General features: G+C 36.6%; 1 protein-coding gene across 2 annotated transcripts; it reads left to right on the top strand.

Moving 5' to 3' along the window:
- The first annotated feature begins 2,172 nt into the window (after nt 1–2,172).
- Nucleotides 2,173–17,351, top strand: NSUN7 (NOP2/Sun RNA methyltransferase family member 7). 2 transcript variants are annotated; one of them, XM_018068535.1, is made up of 11 exons: nt 2,173–2,745; nt 3,125–3,183; nt 4,560–4,690; nt 5,706–5,858; nt 7,106–7,289; nt 8,861–9,071; nt 9,710–9,853; nt 10,393–10,494; nt 11,018–11,135; nt 14,458–14,575; nt 16,691–17,351. In XM_018068535.1, exons 1-11 carry the CDS (start codon nt 2,433–2,435, stop codon nt 17,207–17,209), a joined length of 2,052 nt encoding a protein of 683 aa, XP_017924024.1. In that variant the 5' UTR covers nt 2,173–2,432; the 3' UTR covers nt 17,210–17,351. The 2 variants fall into 2 exon arrangements, with proteins under 2 accessions (XP_017924024.1, XP_017924029.1); XM_018068540.1 differs by lacking the exon at nt 2,173–2,745 and having other exon boundaries at nt 3,127–3,183; nt 4,476–4,690.
- Nucleotides 17,352–17,355: the final 4 nt, after the last annotated feature.

The following is a 17,355-nucleotide window of genomic DNA, read 5'->3' on the forward strand; positions in this document are numbered from 1 at the left end:
CCATTCTGTTTTAGTAGTGTGATAGCTTCCTTGGGACCTTTAAAGGTTTTTTCCCCATCAGCTGCATAATCTGCTTGAGATCCGACTCATTTCTTCCACAAACAAAGACAGGATCTTTTCTCTCTTCTCTGAGAAGCTCTTCTTCCCAGCTGAGCTTCATATTAATCACACTTGGTGTACTCTGCTTGGCACAGTGTTCAGTAATCCAGGCAGTGATTTACGGTGTTGCAGCTGTGCAGTGTATCTGCACAGGGCGGAACACTGTCATCTCATCTTTGTTAGGGTGACATTTATCTTTTGGAAAAGTATATTCATCACATCATCCTAATATCAGTGTATCTTGTGGCTCAGCAAAGTCGGCTGTGGCAAAGAAGTCACAAAGAGTAATTGGGAACTCTTCAAGTCTTCAAAGTCCTGACACCACAGACATAGTTCACTTGTTACATATTCTAAGCAGGAATATTTATGTTCACCTGGAGAAGGGGTTCGAGTTCCAGGTCCCTTTAGATGGTGTCCATGTTTCTGTGAAGTCGTATACAAGTTTGCTGGTGAAATTAGTTTAAAAGACCCTGAAAGTATTTATGATTTTTTTCTTTTCTAAGCACAAGAGTTTCTGTTTGGTTTAGGTAATCTGGTACTTTATTCTAGTGAAGAATAGTGTTTTCTTTTGATAACACTGCTTGTTCTGTTTCAATATAGCTTCATACAAGTTTGCTCCATGGATTCATCAGTGCTGCATCTAACACCAGAGATGTTGGAGCTAAGCTCCCACCAGAGGAAACTATTTGCCTTTGTAAAGAAATGGGAATAATTGCTTTGATAGTGTTAGCAGTACTTAGTTTTGGAGAGCAAATCCTGGGGAAGGAGAATGAAATGTGGCCTCCTCCAGGTGAGCTGCCAGAATTCAGGAAGGAACACTGGTCCATTGTCTGGAGCATGCTGGGCTGGTTGGACACTGACTTGTGCTGGTCTTGGAGAGGGGAGAAATGGGCTGAGTGTCACCAGTGTTCGGGAAAGGGAGTTCAAATGGGGGAGTGCTGGCTCAGTATGGGGCATTTCATGGCTGCCTGCTGGAAAAGCAACAACTTGCATTCCTTCTTTCCCCTCCAACTCTGTGCTGCCATCCAGTGTTGCCACTATGGTTTATTGTGATGGTGGGCAGGAAAGGGAAGAGGAAAAAAAAGCGTGCTGAGCAAGTATGTCTGGCCTGAGAAGTATGTATTTTACCCTGAGGGGTGTTGGGTAAAAGCTTGAGAATGCTGCTGAACTAAATTATGTAGCAAAAGGAAGATACTTTCCATTTGATCAGAGTATCACCTTTTTTTTTTTTTTCCCCCCAGACTGGCAACCCCCCCAAAATCTGCTGTTTTATGCTGTTAGTTCTAAAATATTTATCAGCACCAGATCCATGCCTGACTTTCTGTATTAAAGCTGCTAAGTTCCTCACAGTTCTCTTGTATTATTCTTCCCCAGACATTACGACTAGTTTGATTTTTAAAAAAAATAAATATTAATTCTATCTTTAAATTTGTTCTGGCTTAGCCTTCTTCTGAACACCTCCCAGTGTTATCATAAAAGCATGTTATAACAACCAGAGCAAGTAGAGTAAATCCAATACTTTAGGTGTGTTTTACGTGGGACTTTAACATATTTCTGCATTCAGCTAACACTGGGCCTTTTTATTTTTCTTTTTCTTGAAACCCCATTCCATCTCTGGGGAAGGTAGTTTTTATTTTATTGTTTATGTAGGATGTGTAGAGAATTTAAGAAATGCACATGGGATTATGGAGAGTTGGATAATACCTTCAGAAACTCTCAGAATGGTTTCCTGCATTTAAAATTCTGCTGTTTAGGTATTGTGTTAAATATGTAACACTTAGGTGATCTCTCTTTTCTGCTTTTAAGAACAGATGTGGAAGTTAGTGGACAAACATTTGGAATTCACTGCAACTCTTTTCAAGATGGTTTTTCTTTGGAAGATATGATGTCTGCTTTGAAATTTCAGTGGTGTCTTTTTTCTTAAAAGAGAATTCCTAGTAAGAGATTCTATTCTGTCCACAATACTAATGCTTCTTATTAGACACAGAGAATCAGATCTCCCTGTACAGTCTGTTTAAGATCATTTATTGTGAAGCACTGACTTCTTTGAAACAAATAACAGTCTTTGCACTGGCATTGGTGAAAACAAATAAGGTAAGAAAACTTATAAATACTTCTCTGTATACTGTAAGATGATAGATGTATACAAGTATAGGTGATACATGTTTTTGCAGCATTAGTGCCTAAAAAAGAAAATAAGTTTTATTGAAAACCTGAAAATGAAGGGAAAATTTATTCTAGCAAAAGAAAATTTCATGATTCAGTGCAAACTTTTTTTTTTTGCAGAGGCAGCAGGACTGTGACTTGCACTTACACAGTCAGCAACTGGAAAAATGCCAGGTTCTAAAAGTAACTTGGTATCTTCACATGAGGATGTTATAAATGATACGTCGGACTTGAGTGAAATTAAAATTTCAGATGAAAAAGGATCCGTTGCAAAAAGAACAGTGACTCTGATTGAGAAGGATGGCTATCCTGACTCTGTATACATGAATGCAGCTAAGATTTTTCAAGGCATTCGTACTGAAAAGAGTAAGGATAAAATGCTGGTGCGGTACGGCGATAACTCAGAACCTCCCGTGCTAGCTTTTAAAGATGAGCATTCCAGGCGTGTATCTTATGAACTGGCTTTCAGTGCTCTAAAATGTAAGTACAAAACTTTTCCAACAATTGCCAACAGAAATGGTGCAGCAGGGAAAACACAGAAAAGCAACATGCTGATCTCTGACAGCAGAGATCTGAGGAATTCTTTGTTAAACTGCAGGTTATTACAGGACTACTCATATGCCTCAAATAGTTAAATATAGCTAAGTGTTATTAGCCTTTTGTGAAATCAAACATTTAAACCCTATACGTTTTCATGTAAAGGAATTATATAAAGTTGCTATTCTTCATGATTGAATTTGCCCTTAATTTTCATGATGTTTTAAACTTACAATTTAGTGATTTATCAGGTTTTCTTTTTCTTCCCTAGAATTTTGTAGATTTCATAGCATAACTTGTCAGCATTTTCTTTTTTTCGCAGATCAAGATCTTCTTGAAGAAATATTGTTAGATAGTGGTGTTTACCCATGCCAGTCAATAGTAAGTGAATGTTGTTGTGAGGAAATAAATTTTATATTTTCTACACTGATGTAATTAGAATCTTTTCTGAGGATTCTGCAACACTCTTCAAAGCAACCTTTGTTGTTTTGAACTATATGACAGCCTCAGACTGAAATATTGCTGGCCGTTTTAGATAGTTGTCCAAAGCCTCTGTCTCCAAAGTACTAGGTATGTTGTTTGTGAGATTCTGTTGCACCGTACAACCTTTTGAAGGGAATCAAAACCTTCAAAGAAAGAAGGTGGGAGAGAGAGCCATAATCTTTACTGCAGGGCAGTACTTGCTCAGTCAGATTGCCCATGTGCTTTCCTTTCCATCTGTGTCCCCTTGTGAGCAGGGAAAAAAAATCATGTATCCTTCCTGTCCTTGGGAGTTAGAAACCAGGGAGAGAATCCCATCAGACAAAAAAAATGCATTGAACCCACATTTCATTTCCTGGGCAAACCATACTATATACAAATATTGTATTGGCAAAAATTGGTCTAGGTTACTCTCTGAACATACTTTCCTGCTTTGACATGAAAAGAAATTCTAGACCTTACAGAGTAGTTTGCTGTTCCTTCCAGTTTAGTCTTAGATGGCTATGCAAATTGCAAGATGAACTTGAACTGATGTTATTTGTGGAGGTTGATGTGAGCAGGCAAATGATCCAACACATTTATCTTTCGCTTGTTTTTGTAAGGAAGTAAGACTTACATGCTAACATTCTGTGTTTGGTGGTATTTCCCTAACAACTTGAGTTTTCTAACTAATTTTGGTCATATTTGTGAGAAGTTTAGCATTTTAGAAGGCATAATAACTGTAGGAATTTCATGGAAAGAAGTAGACAATAGTAACAGAAGTGCTGTTAATTACTGTCCTTAAGCAGTGATGCTCCCTGATGTAAAAATTTAGATATGGAAAGGAGATTTTACATAAATCCCAACAGCAGAACAGTTATTACAATTGAGCTTATGGGTTACTACATACAGAAGAATCCCACAAGAGATGAATTTAGACAGGAAGTTTTTGTTAGCTTTGCTATTCAATTCCTTAACAAGGAGAAAACAATTTCAATGGGTCAATGCTGATAACATTAGAAGTTGTTAAGATGTAGTGTTTTATCTGTGTTTGGAGAATGTTTTTAATTTGATAAGCTAAATAACTTACAAAATGTGTATTTTGAGTTTTAAAAAACCACAATCTTCAGTGTTTTATTAGCTCTCCATAAGGAATTACTTTTGTGTCCTTACAAATAAGCATTTCACTGGAGTTTTTAATGCCTCTTACACAGGAGAATGCTGTTTGATATGGATTTTTTGCAGAAGTAAGGTACACTTTGTGTCACTTTTGCTATCCAGATGCGTTTCTGTTGCAGCCGGATGAGTTGACCAGCTTGCTTGTTGTGATGCTTTATGACCTACAAGACCGAAAGTTTGAAGCACGAAAGATTTTTGATGAAGAGGAACCTGTAGAAGAAGTTCAGGAAATAGGGCATTATTTATATAGGTATATGTGCAAAGAGCTTTTTTTGTTGATATATATTAGCAAAAATGCAGATTTGTATAACCAGTACCTTTTAATAATAGTTATTAAGCATGTCTTTTATTTTCAAACCTTGTGGCCTTTTTAAATTTTTAATGAGAGCCTAGTTTGAAGGGGAACTTTCATATTTTTATAGTTAAGAAAAATACAGCTAACAAACCATCCTTATATTATGGATTATTTTACTAGCATCTTGTCGTATTTTGGCATTGTTGAAACTTTTATCATACAGTTTTAGGAGAGAAATTAAATATTCAGTAAATGTTCATAAGTGTGAGTGTAATAGAATCAAGAGGTCATGGAATGGAATAACATGCATCTATTTAGCAGTACTTCTATTATGGAACTTTGTTAAATATTTATTATTTTTAAAAATTAGAACAAAAAAGAGGGTACATAAAATAAACATTTTTATATTTATTATTTTGTTAGTCAGATGAGGAACTCTAAAGGCATTTATTAGACAAAATTGTGCTGTTGCTGGATTTAGAGTAGCCCAAAACGTTCATGAATATCTTAAGTGCAAGGTATTGCTGGAGGGCAGTAAGTAATATATCTGAAGTAGTTCACCAACAATCTTTATTTGCTGTGCATTATCCTGTATCAAGAGCTTGTGGGGAGAAAAGACTGGGCATATTTTCTCTGACTCCTGGTTGCCATCATACTTGTGTTGGTGTTATTTCTGTACAACAGGTCAGCTTTCATCAAATGCTCATCAAATACATACATGTATGTATTTACATTTTCAAACATTTGAATGAATCTCATGATTGTATTCCACGGGTGGAAGTTCCAAAGTATATTGGGTTGGGTTTTTTTAAGCTGTTTGAGAAAGTGAATGTATTTGAGAGTCACCTGTCATAATTCCAGTCCCACCTGCATTTAAATGAAATAATCTTAGCTGTGGAGTACTACCTTGCAGCTACCATTGTCTGGGATAGGAAATGTTCTTCTTAAACTTATGACTATGTTTTTGTAGTCGTAGGACCAAAGCGGCAGCTGCGCTGGCACGATGTCACATTAAATACGATGCTCTTTCAATTGAACACTTTGTACCAGAAACCATATGGAAGCAGGAACAAAGAGTTTCTGCTTTACCTTTCTATGTTTGGATAAACACATTTAAAATAAGGTAAGGACTTTAAAGTATCATTTGGTATTGATGTTTTACATATGAAGTGATATAGGTTGCTCCGTGCTTGTTTTAGAATTCTCAGGTTATATTTTTACCAGTAATTTAAAATTCTTACAGGAAATTCTGATTAGTCCAGTTCCATTGTGTTATGTTTGCTTGTAGTTTTTATATATTGCAGTAATGGTATTCATCCCCTGTAACAAGGTTGTGAAACAGTTTTTCTTACTATTTTGTTGCCTGTGTGGGTCTTTAACCAAAAAAACCAAGGAAATAAAGTTAAAAAAAATATGGATGAGTAAACTTGATGACAGAAGATAGAGGCAACATCTTTAAAAGTGGATGTATTAGTGTAAGCCATAATCTTGGCAAAGGGTGTTGAGACAGATACAATACTTAAACTGGTGTTTATTCTGTAAGGATGGTGTAAACTTGAAATAAAAACACACTTTTAAAAATTCTTATATTCTGTAGACTACTTTATATAGTCTATACATCGCTATAACTGGTGTTCCCAGTTCTGTACTAACTGATACATAAACCATACCAAGTTATCCTGTTATCTGTTTTGTTAGACAGGTAATCCATTTTATAATGTTTTCAAGAATTTTGTTTTTCTACTCTGGTCTTGGACCAGTGTTTGGTGCTTAGAAGATAATGTGTCTTACTCTGTTTGTGACTTTGCAGCCCTTAAATAAGACTGGACTAAAAGCTGCTGCATTCATCCCACATTTAATGTACCATATAAGGCTATGGCACTGTTCAACAAACAAGTGTTGCTACATATACCTTTAAATCTTTATAATATTTGAATTGCTAACCTCAGCAGTTATGCCTTCATTACATTTACACAAGGATTCTTTTGGTTATCAGCCATTAAAATCATTGGTGAGTTGGGCTAAATTGAAAACAATTGAAAGAACTAAAGCATTCCAGCAGTAAATTTACTACAGTGTGTCCTGAGCACATGGACATTTCTGTTTTGATGCTTTGAATCATTCTCTGGAGACACGTACATCTTTCTTAATTTATTTTATCAGACTTATTAACTTAATTGTTTCAAACCAGAACTTATATGCCTAAAATATGGTAAGTTCCCCTCCTACAGGCAGTATGGCATTCTGTACCTATGTATGTATGCATATGTATGCACACACTAACAGAAGTAAAAAATTCATATAATCAATGTAAACTATATTGCTTAAGTAACTCTTGCATATTTAATGGTCAGAGTTGTGTGTTAACAGCCTTGAAGATGTTATCAGAGATTTGGAGACGAAGGGACTCACAAAGGTTGAATCCGTGTCAGACTTTGACCATTATACATATGCCATGGACCAACATTGCCATGATGTATTGGTTTTTCCTTCCTCTCTTAAAGAAGAATTGCTTAATTTAGATCTTTTTGCAGATTGCAAACTCTTACTGCAGGTGAGTTGATGTCACCCTTGAGTCAGATGATCTGCAAACTGAAGTAATTGCTTTGCATTAGAATGAGGTCGTGTATTGTGTGACTATCCTATTAAATCAGTCAGGTAGCAACATAGCCTCCTAAGGTTTTGGTTATTTTTGGTAATTAGAAGGTTACAAACTCATTCACTTACTAAATTTAGCATGCAAATGTCAATGCTTATAATTGATATGTACAATTAGGTTAGTAGAATGTTTTAAATTTAATCTTAAAACTCTTGACATTAAATATAAAAAGTGATCAAAGAGGCAGTCTCACTTCTAAAAAATGTGAGGAAAGTTCTGATGTATCTCTGTGTGCTTTCCCCCAGTTAGTAGATATTGGTGTGCTATTGTAGTATTTCTTCCTCTTCAACTGCATGTTTGGGATGGAATGATCACACTTCTTTGTATGTTGTGCAGTGTGGTTCCTAGATCTCCATAAACCCCACTGGTCTTTTTCCTGACTTACTGTCATTAGACTCTCCAGACAAGATTGGTTGGAAGTTCCTATTGTAGAGCAGTGGTTTGGAGTAACCATGCAACAACACACAACCACGAGTTATCTGAACTATCTGATGATTCTCGAGTGCCTAGCAGAAACATTTCAATGGGCCTTTTCACTAGATGCTTAACATTGTCGGGAAACTTTAGCCTCAAAATTCATTGCCTGACTTAAATAGTGATTCACTATTCAATATTCAATTTCAGTGTGCATATTTTTAATAGAAGATTTACAGAAAAGGACAATACATGAGAGCCTCATAGGTGATGGGAACAAATTCTGACTACTACTACTTAAAAGTATTCAAAATGAGGAAAGAAAACTCTCAAAACCTCTGTCTCTTTGGTGGGGAAGGGTGGTGCTTGAATGCTGTGAGTACATAGACAATGATGTGAACTTAAAGGCTTAGCAGCGTTTTCCCGCCCTTCCATTTATTATCAGTGTTTGTCAGATTTGGTGCAAGACCTTGTACCTGTGGTCAGTATCTTTACTCCTTGCCTTTTTAAGTAATTTGATGGAGATGATTTTTCTTAATCACCCCTGGTATGAGGCCACTGACTCCTTTTGAGTGGTCCCTGTGTTTTCTGCATTCCAATCTGGCTCTGTGTTGTTCAGATTTCAGCAAAATTTTGATCTGTAAGGACTTCATTTCTCCTGTAATGATTGTCAAGAGCTATGTGAATAGTTTTGCATTTCTCTCTTAATTCTGCCTGTTCTGAATTGCGGCCTATGTTTGTTCTTTTCTGGCTGTTGTTAGGAGTTCTTCATCCCTCATGGGGATGATATGCATTCTCTCTTTTCACCTGTAGAGATATTATGCTTTTTTAATGTATTATTTAGAATTAAGTTATTTAAATTTATTGAGTGACTGTTTGGATTTGTACTTTATTTAATTCTGTGTTAGGAGCTATCTGGTTAGTTTTTTCCTCCCTTCTTTCCCATTTCCTATGAAAACAATTAAATTCTTTGCTAATTTGAAAAAGAAGGTTGACATTCATAGAAACCAAAATAGATGGTTGTACTTAATTTTTGTGTCATTGTTTTCTAGGATAAGTCTCGCAGCCTTGCAGTACACTCTGCACAGGCGCTGCTGAATGCAGGTGATGACATTATAGTGGCTCACACAGGTTCCTATCTGACCATTGCCCATATGTCAGTGCTGACAAATCATGGCATGTCCACAATTTTCGTTTGTGGTGTGAAATCTTCAGCAAAAGAAGAAGAACTGAGGAATATTTTCAGTCATATGGGATGTGAAAGTAGGTGCTGAAACAGTTGGTATGCAAAAAGTATTGTAATACAGATGTTTGTGATATCTATAAATACAGCATAATTCTATCTGAATTCAGCGATCTCTTCTTTGAAGACTTGGCGAGGGCAGTAACAACTTTTTTTTGTCACAAGGTGTGCTGACAGCTCTTCAGCTACAGTCAAGTTAATTGAAGGCTGCAGATTAACCATGTTATACATGGAAGCTCCTGAAATGTCAAGATGAATTTTTCCATAGAAGTACTTACTGTATAGCAGTTGGTGTAGCTGGTAGCTAGGAACTTTTGGGTCCATTTATTTGGTGCTTTGGCTGTTGCTCTCAGTCTGATTTCCAGCTGTTTGAGTGTTAATTCAAAACACATGTACTTGTCCAGTTTATGCAGAGGACATGATCAGAACAGAATGCAACAAGACCCTGCAACCCCATCAGCTGTCTTTTCAGTGGAAGATGCAGGTCTAGTTAGCCTTTCAATCCATTTGAAATCCACAGGTTATAATTTGGAGGATCTGGGTCTAGCAGGCTCTAGCTCTGTAGAAATCTATGTAACAGCACAGGCTCTTCATTGTATCACCTGTAGGTAGGCTTGCTTGCAATGCATAACTGTTGAGTTCTTCCTTTATTTTGCAGATATTCAGTTGTTGCATGAAGACTTTATTGAGCTTGAACCAACAGACCGAAGACTTCAAAAGGCAAAAGTTATTTTGCTGCTACCACAATGCTCTGGACTGGGTGTTGGCAATCCAATGGAGTTTATTTTAAGTGAACACAGAGGTAGCTTTTGATACAGAAAAGCTCATGCTTTCTGGTAGAAATGAATAAATTCAAGTATTGTGGTCTAGACAGTGTAGGTACTTCAGTAAATTGTATCATTTTATTTAAAAACCCTTATTTTAATTACTATAAAACATATATTAACTTGCATAATTCTCTGTCTGATTCAAGTTGGTAGTATGAAGTTTGAGGCTTATTCTGGGGAGCAGAATGTATATATTTTTTTTAAAGTAAAAAGACTATAGGCAGAAAATTTATTTCAATATACCAATATGTATATTATTTTCCATTTGCTTACATTCCTTTATTGACTGTTTGTATAAGTCTGTTCACTGTACAATTTTCATTAAATAGAAGCAAAAAGAGGCACCAGTAATTACAGGTAAAGAAGGAAAGCAAATCAATTAGGCACTCCTTGGTATTCTAATTTGTAAAACCTACCTTCTAACTGCACTAGTAACAACCACGTCTGTTTCTGCAAACAACTGAATTTTAAGACACTAAGTTGCAATACTAAATTTACAACTCTCTACTTTTAGATGCAGGGTTGCTACGAGACCTTTTCCAGGGATTTGTGTCTGAGGATAAACTCAGTATTCTTGCTGAGAGGCAGCTTAACGAGTTGATTCATGCACTGAAATGTAAGTGTGCTAGTTCTCCAGTTTCTGGGAGGACCTCGTACTATTGATTCCATTGTACTATCACCAGTTTTTACATTGTTAAAAATACATGGATTACTCTACTAATTAACAATAAGCATGTAACCAAAACCCTGAATAATGATCACCTCCAATCTGAAGGTGTCTCTGTGTCCTAGTGTTCACCAGTCTTCAGCATTGTGTATGGAACTGTGACTTAGTCATACTCTGATTTGGAAATGCTGCAAATGTAGTCAGACTCCATCTGCATGCTGCCACTTCCTTCCCCTCTCCTTTTGTAGCTGTGTGAAAAGATAGATACAGCTTTGAATTTGTGCTGTGATCTGCAAATATTTAACATTTTAATTATTAAAAACCATTAGAGTTTGCATACTAATGCATGCAGGAGGATATTCTTATTGGTAAAAGTGACATCCAAGCATAATTTTTGTGATGTTTTCAGTCGTTACCAAGCCACTGTCTGTATGAAGAATCTGAACAGTAGAAAATTTGTTTTGTTTTGTAGTTAACAAAGTACAAGCTATTGTTTACTGCACTTGTTCAGTTTACCCACAAGAAAATGAACTAGTAGTGAAAAAAGCACTGGAATCTGGAGTGGAAGGAGATAAAGGACAACCATATAGGTATGGAATGAGTAGTTTTATCTATGGAAAAATTAAAGTATAACTTTAAATTATAGCATAATTCTTATCTCCCAGACTGATATGTGTCTTGCATTAAATTAATATTTACAATAGTTTTTGCTGCCTGTCATGCCATTTTTTCTGATGTTTATGAGAGTACTTAGCAGTATTCTATTGACTTTTTCATCTAATAGTTTTGTTCACCTGAAACTAAGATGGGAGGAAACCATCACTGGTTGGAAATAACACTCTTCTGATAGAGCTATTGCTTTTATTGTATCAGTATTCAGAGAATGAAGCTAGTTTAAGATAAAATGGAGACTAGAAGTCAGGGAACTTGCTAGCATGCTTTCAGCTTCTGACCTAGAATGATCAGTTTCAAAGGAAAAAGGAATTAAATCTTAAATTGTGAGAATAATATAGAAGAATAAGAACACTAGCTGTAGGATTGCTCATCTCTGGATTCAGATGAATGACTTGTGGGGAGGATGGGTTACAGTAAGAGATCATCCTGTGCAATCATAACAAATACAACTATATGAAAAAAGTATGTGTTATGTATACTTTATATGTAGTTAAAACCTGTCAGCTGTCACCCCTGTCAGACAGAGAAATCGTTAGAAGGCTGGTGAGTACTTTCTGGATTTTCCTTTCAGTCACAATAGATAAATGCAAACAGTTGGCACTCACTTGCACATAGATACAATAGATGATTACGGGATGCAGGTTAAGAGAGTGTATGTTGCCAAAAGCACAGAAGAGTAATACCATATTTTTAGATTTTATATTACCTTAGATGATGTTAATACACTGGTTATCGCAGGGAAAGGTACTGTGGCTCAAGATATTCAGTGTAATTAAATTTTGCATGATTAAAATGGTAAATGTTAACTGTGACCAGTGTGAAGAATTTTGAAAAGTTATATATTATTCATAAGGTTAAGACATAGTGCAACAAAATGTATCTTTTTTGCAATTCACTGATAATTGAATTAGCCTGGTTGAATTTTTACATTAAGTGGGATGAAATCAGGGCTTGTCTTGCCAGTGATGGTATGCTAGTCCAAAAGCATCTATGGCTCTTGCTGTAAACTGTGTTTTCCTTTGGAATTTGAAATTTTGTGGAGTCTGTCATGTCTTGATCTTTATGCAGCTATTACACTATGGGGAGAACTCAGGGAACCTTGGAATGTAATGGTCTCCAAAGTAGTTGAACACAAATAATACATACACTTGTAACACATATAACAGAATTTGTATTAAAAAGTTCTCAGAGCTTTAATTATTTTAGAAAAAATTCCCCCTTGTGTAAAACACCTCCCCTTCCCTCAAAGCCAAACCAAAATCTGTTCAGTGTTTTGCAGAAACATCATGAAACTTGTCAAACCACCAAATTATACTTTTACTTCCAAATACAAGGCCATCTCAGATGGTCAGAAAGGGACAATAAAATTACATTAGGATTTTGGCAGACTTGAGCTAATTTGTGACTGAAGACTGATTGAGCTCCATAAATAACAATTTCAGAATTGGTTTCTCCTGCACTGTTATGCAGTATCTTGGATGTTTTCATGCACAGTTCTCACTACAGTAAAGTTGCTGGTAACCAGCAGTAATAGAACACCATAAATAAAATGTATAGTGTGATTATGCTTGTCTTAAGATGTCTTATATGGCTCAAGCCATTTAAGATGCATGTATTACTTACAACAATTTCTTTTACACTTTCCTTAGAATTAATTAGAGAACCTACTCAAAACAATGCAGTATAAAACAATGCAGTATAGAATGAAAAAAACTGTTGCAGAATTACTAGCCCCAGTGTTTACAGTAGTGTCTTTGAGAGGGAAGTTACACTAATAAAACATCCTGTATGATCATCACAGGTCTACTTAATATTATTTTCCTTTTCCAATAAAATCGAGGGCTTTCAAGAAACTTTTACACCAGTTGTGCTTATGTGCATTATATCTTTTGGAATTACTCTGCAGTACTGGAGTAGTGCTGAACAAATTAAGGCTCTGCTGGAGTTTGGGATCATACAGCTGGTCTTAGGGCTGTGCACTTGTAAGGGTAATTTTAAACATGTACCCACAGGCTAAGCTGAGTTTACCTTAAGGATATGACAGTTTATAGCAAAGGCTTCACCTTAAGTAAGGGTACACATTGTAACAGGTGTGTTTAGAGAGGAATCTAAACCACTCATGTATTTCTCTTTGGCGTATCAAAATTGAGTTAATTTCTGGATCATTTTTCAGGGTCAGACCATCCATTGAAGGGATTCCTGCTAACAGTAATTTGTATACATCAGTAAAAATTAATCACTTTTTTTTTTTTAATTGAGTGAGCTGATGTAAAATGAAAAACCTCCTGTGTCACAGGACATATAATGTGAGGAGTATGTGAGCCTTGTAGTCTGTTTTATCAAGTTCAAAGGCACATAGAAAAAAAGCCAAATTATGGTGGAAACTTAGAAACAAACAGTTTTGCAGACTTTCCATTACAAATGAACTAGCCAGCCAAATCAGGATATTGCTTACAAATATTATATGCATTTCTCCATAACCATCTTTGAATAAAGCTCTCTCTCAAGAGGATTAATGGAGCACTGAGGGGGGGCTCTATCTTATATTCCTCAGCAATGTGAAAAGGAAGTGGGTTATAATTGCAAAAAGACATTTTGAGAGTGTTTTTTCCATACTGAGACCTCTTAGTACTAGTTTAGCAGCCTTATGAGCCAAGTCCCTGGGGCCTCTTTATAACAGCTAGGCGTTCCTGGAATACAAGGAAAACATGAGAAAAGGCTAGTTCTTTCTTCCCCAGTGATGCTCTACAAAACTGTAAAACTGTAAAAACATCACTCAATTTTTAAAAATATTTTTAGGTTAGCAAATTTTGCTAACCTAAGGTTTTTAGCTTAGATATATTATTTATTATGAGCATATACTATTAACTCAAAGTCAATATCTCTGCAATTTCTGAGCTGCTTAGTGTTTTCAGGTCATTCCCCAACTTCATGGACAACTTGATAATCCAGTAATTGCAGACCTGAGAAAGAATAAAGTTTTTCATTATAATAATACATATTTATTATCTGGTGGTTAATATCATTAATTGGAAAAAATGTGAATTATTGAAAAAAATGGAAAGACCCCCATTGTTTCTAAAAAGATGAATTCTTATGCCTTTCCTGAATTGCAGTTGTTTAAAATTAAGCTATGTCATTGAAAGGCATATTTGGAAATTACTTTTAATGCATCCTTGTTTATTTCCTTTTATATCCTTAAATATGATTTCCTGGTATTTTGTTTATTTTTTACAGGCTTATTCCTCCTGTTTTTTCTACTTGCTCCAATTCAGAGGCTTCCACTGAAATTTTTTTCAAAATGGAGCCATCAGAAATTTCCAGTGGCTGCTTTGTAGCTGTTCTAGAAAGAGAGGTAAGCTAAGGAAGTTACCATTTAAAATCACTTCACAGAAGATGACTACTGCAATTTTCCACAGAAGAATGAATGAAATTGAACATTTGAAATAAAATTCCTGGATGCTCTTTAGTTGTCTTAAGACCAAAGGATAGGGAGCAGTTGAAATGTGCCACTTCTGGAATTTTATGCTGAGCGCAGTTTTCCAACATGTGCCTGTTGTTCTGGAGCTGTTCCTGGTCAGAGCAGGCCCATGATCCAAGTCAGTGCCAGCAACATCAAGAGGAAATATATTGTTGTCATACCTTGGAATGAAATACATAGGTTGATTAGACTCATGATAAATGGTATCTAGTAAAGTTAATTTTTTATATGTGTCACCAGGATTTTGCAGTGTCCATGCAGACAAACTCTTAAACCCTATGGGTGACACTATTATAATTTGAGTGAAATAAGTATGAATATGTTTCCTTCCCAAACTAAGGCATATGCAAATCTGGCTTGAAAGGCAGGGCGCTTTTGCTGAGTAAATGGAAAAATGTTGGCACAATTCCTGAGGAAAGGCCTTAAAGGGCCAGTTTGCATCTCTGAGCATCAACATTCTCCTCTTGTGTCTGAGAAAAGCAAGAGCTTTTTAACCAAAAGAGGAAGGGGTGGGGTTGGGGGGGAGCGGCTCATTAGAATTTCCTTGCAAATTTATGATAGAAGATCTTATTTGGTCATTTGTGCTACCTTCTGTCATACTGTGATCACAGTGCTTGAAAGAAGCTTGTCTCTTAGGGGAAACTAGAAGAGAAGATTTTATTAAGAGTAAGAGAATCACATATGAAAAGCCTTTAATTTACCTATTATTGACCTTCTTCTTTTCAATAGAAAATATTTTTAACCTAGCTCCCTGAGTTTTAGTTAATTATGCTATGTACATCTGTTTACCATATTGTGTCCCTCTAGAGAAACAAGTACTTTTGTTTCAGGTAGTTAATTTGAATAATTTTTGTCAAATTTTTGTCAAATTCTAATGGACAGAAGCAATTGCTCCTATGGCCAATTTTTAGGTTATTTGGGAAATGATCATTCTCCATGAAGCAGAAAACACATACTTACAATTTAAACTGAAATTTCTGGTTTACAGAAACCCCCTTCTTAGCTAGTTCTAAGTAGTTTCTTCCCTATTTTTTCTCTATATGCTTGGATGCTGAGCTGGTTCCTACTTACTCTAGTCCGAGAATTCCTTACTTATGTATTATGAGGGAAGATTTTCATTATAGGGAAAATTATTCATGTTTAATGTTACTGGTAACATTTCTGTATTTTAGTAACTCCTTCTGATACACACACGCACACAGGTGTAATGTATATGCATGTTATTACAGACACATCACAGAGCAGGTCAGTGTGGGAGTGTGCTGGTTTGGGCTGGGGTAGGGTTAATTTTCTTCCCAGTGGCTGGTGTGGGGCTGTGCTTTGCATTTGTGCTGAACACAGGGTTGATAATACAGAGATGTTTCTGTTATTGCTGAGCAGTGCTTACACAGAGCCAAGGCTGCCTCTGCTCTTCATACTGCCACGCTGGTGAGGAAGCTGGGGGTCCTTGGGAAACTGGGAGGAGACACAGCTGGGACAGTGACCCCAACTGACCAAAGGGATATCCCATACCATATGACATCATGATCAGTATATAAGGTGGGGGGAAGAAGGAGGAACTGGGGACATTTGGAGTGATGGCACTTGTCTTCCCAAGTAACCCCTGTCTTATGAACCCATGAGTTTTCTGGCTTTTACCCTTCTGATTGTCTCCCTGACCCTACTGGTGGGGGAATGAGCGAGCTTGGTTGCTGGTTGGGGTTAAACCACAAGTCAGACATGCAGTACAGAGGCTGGAACTGAGCTTCCCCTCTTTGGGGGAGAGAACAAAGAGGGGTAGAGAACGAAGTTTCTGAGAAGCAAATGCTCTGATATACTCTTTACACAACAGTCATGTTCTTAATTTCATGAATAAATAGTTTGGTTAACATTTATCATATGTGACTTAAGTCCTTCTGCTAGACTCTGCCACAGTTTTCTCATGGAGTAAATTCTGAGCAGCTCTGTGTTGTGACTTAGATTCATTGTTGTTTCCTTTGAAATTTTCAGAAATATTCTTCTAAAAAAGTGCCTGCTAAAGACATTTTGGCTTATGCTGCAGAAAAAGGACTACTAGATAGCATTTCTGAAGAAAAACCAAAAGAAGAGAAAAAGCAGAAAGTAAAACGGCGTAAACGTAATGTTACTGGTACTGATAGAAAGCCAAAGGCTGCAGAGCCCCTTCACCATCAAACTGGAGCTCATGTTAAGGCTGAAGTTCCTGTGTCTAAAGCAGTCAGTGACACACAACAAAAGCATGTGCCCAGAACAAAAGCAGTCAGTGACACAGAAAAGCATGTGTGCAGAACAAAACCAGTCAGTAAAACACAACAAAAGCGTGTGTGCAGAGCAAAAGCAGTCAGTGACACACAACAAAAGAATGTGGGCAGAACAAAAGCAGTCAGTGACACACAAAAGCATGTGTGCAGAACAAAAGCAGTCAGTAAAACACAACAAAAGCATGTGCCCAGAACAAAAGCAGTCAGTGACATACAACAGAAGAACGTTCAGAACAAAAGCAGTCAGTAGTACAGCCGTGCCTAAAGCAGTCCGTGAAATACCTGTGTCTAAAGCAGTCAGTAACACACAAGAACGTGCACCAAACAAACAGCCACGTTCAGCTGAGGAAATCTGCCAACCCTGATTCACACACAGCTGTGCCTGAAGTGCCAAAG

This window comes from Manacus vitellinus, unplaced genomic scaffold (assembly GCF_001715985.3).
Source record: "Manacus vitellinus isolate BGI_N305 unplaced genomic scaffold, ASM171598v3 scaffold_0_pilon, whole genome shotgun sequence".
Taxonomy (NCBI): Eukaryota; Metazoa; Chordata; class Aves; order Passeriformes; family Pipridae; genus Manacus; species Manacus vitellinus.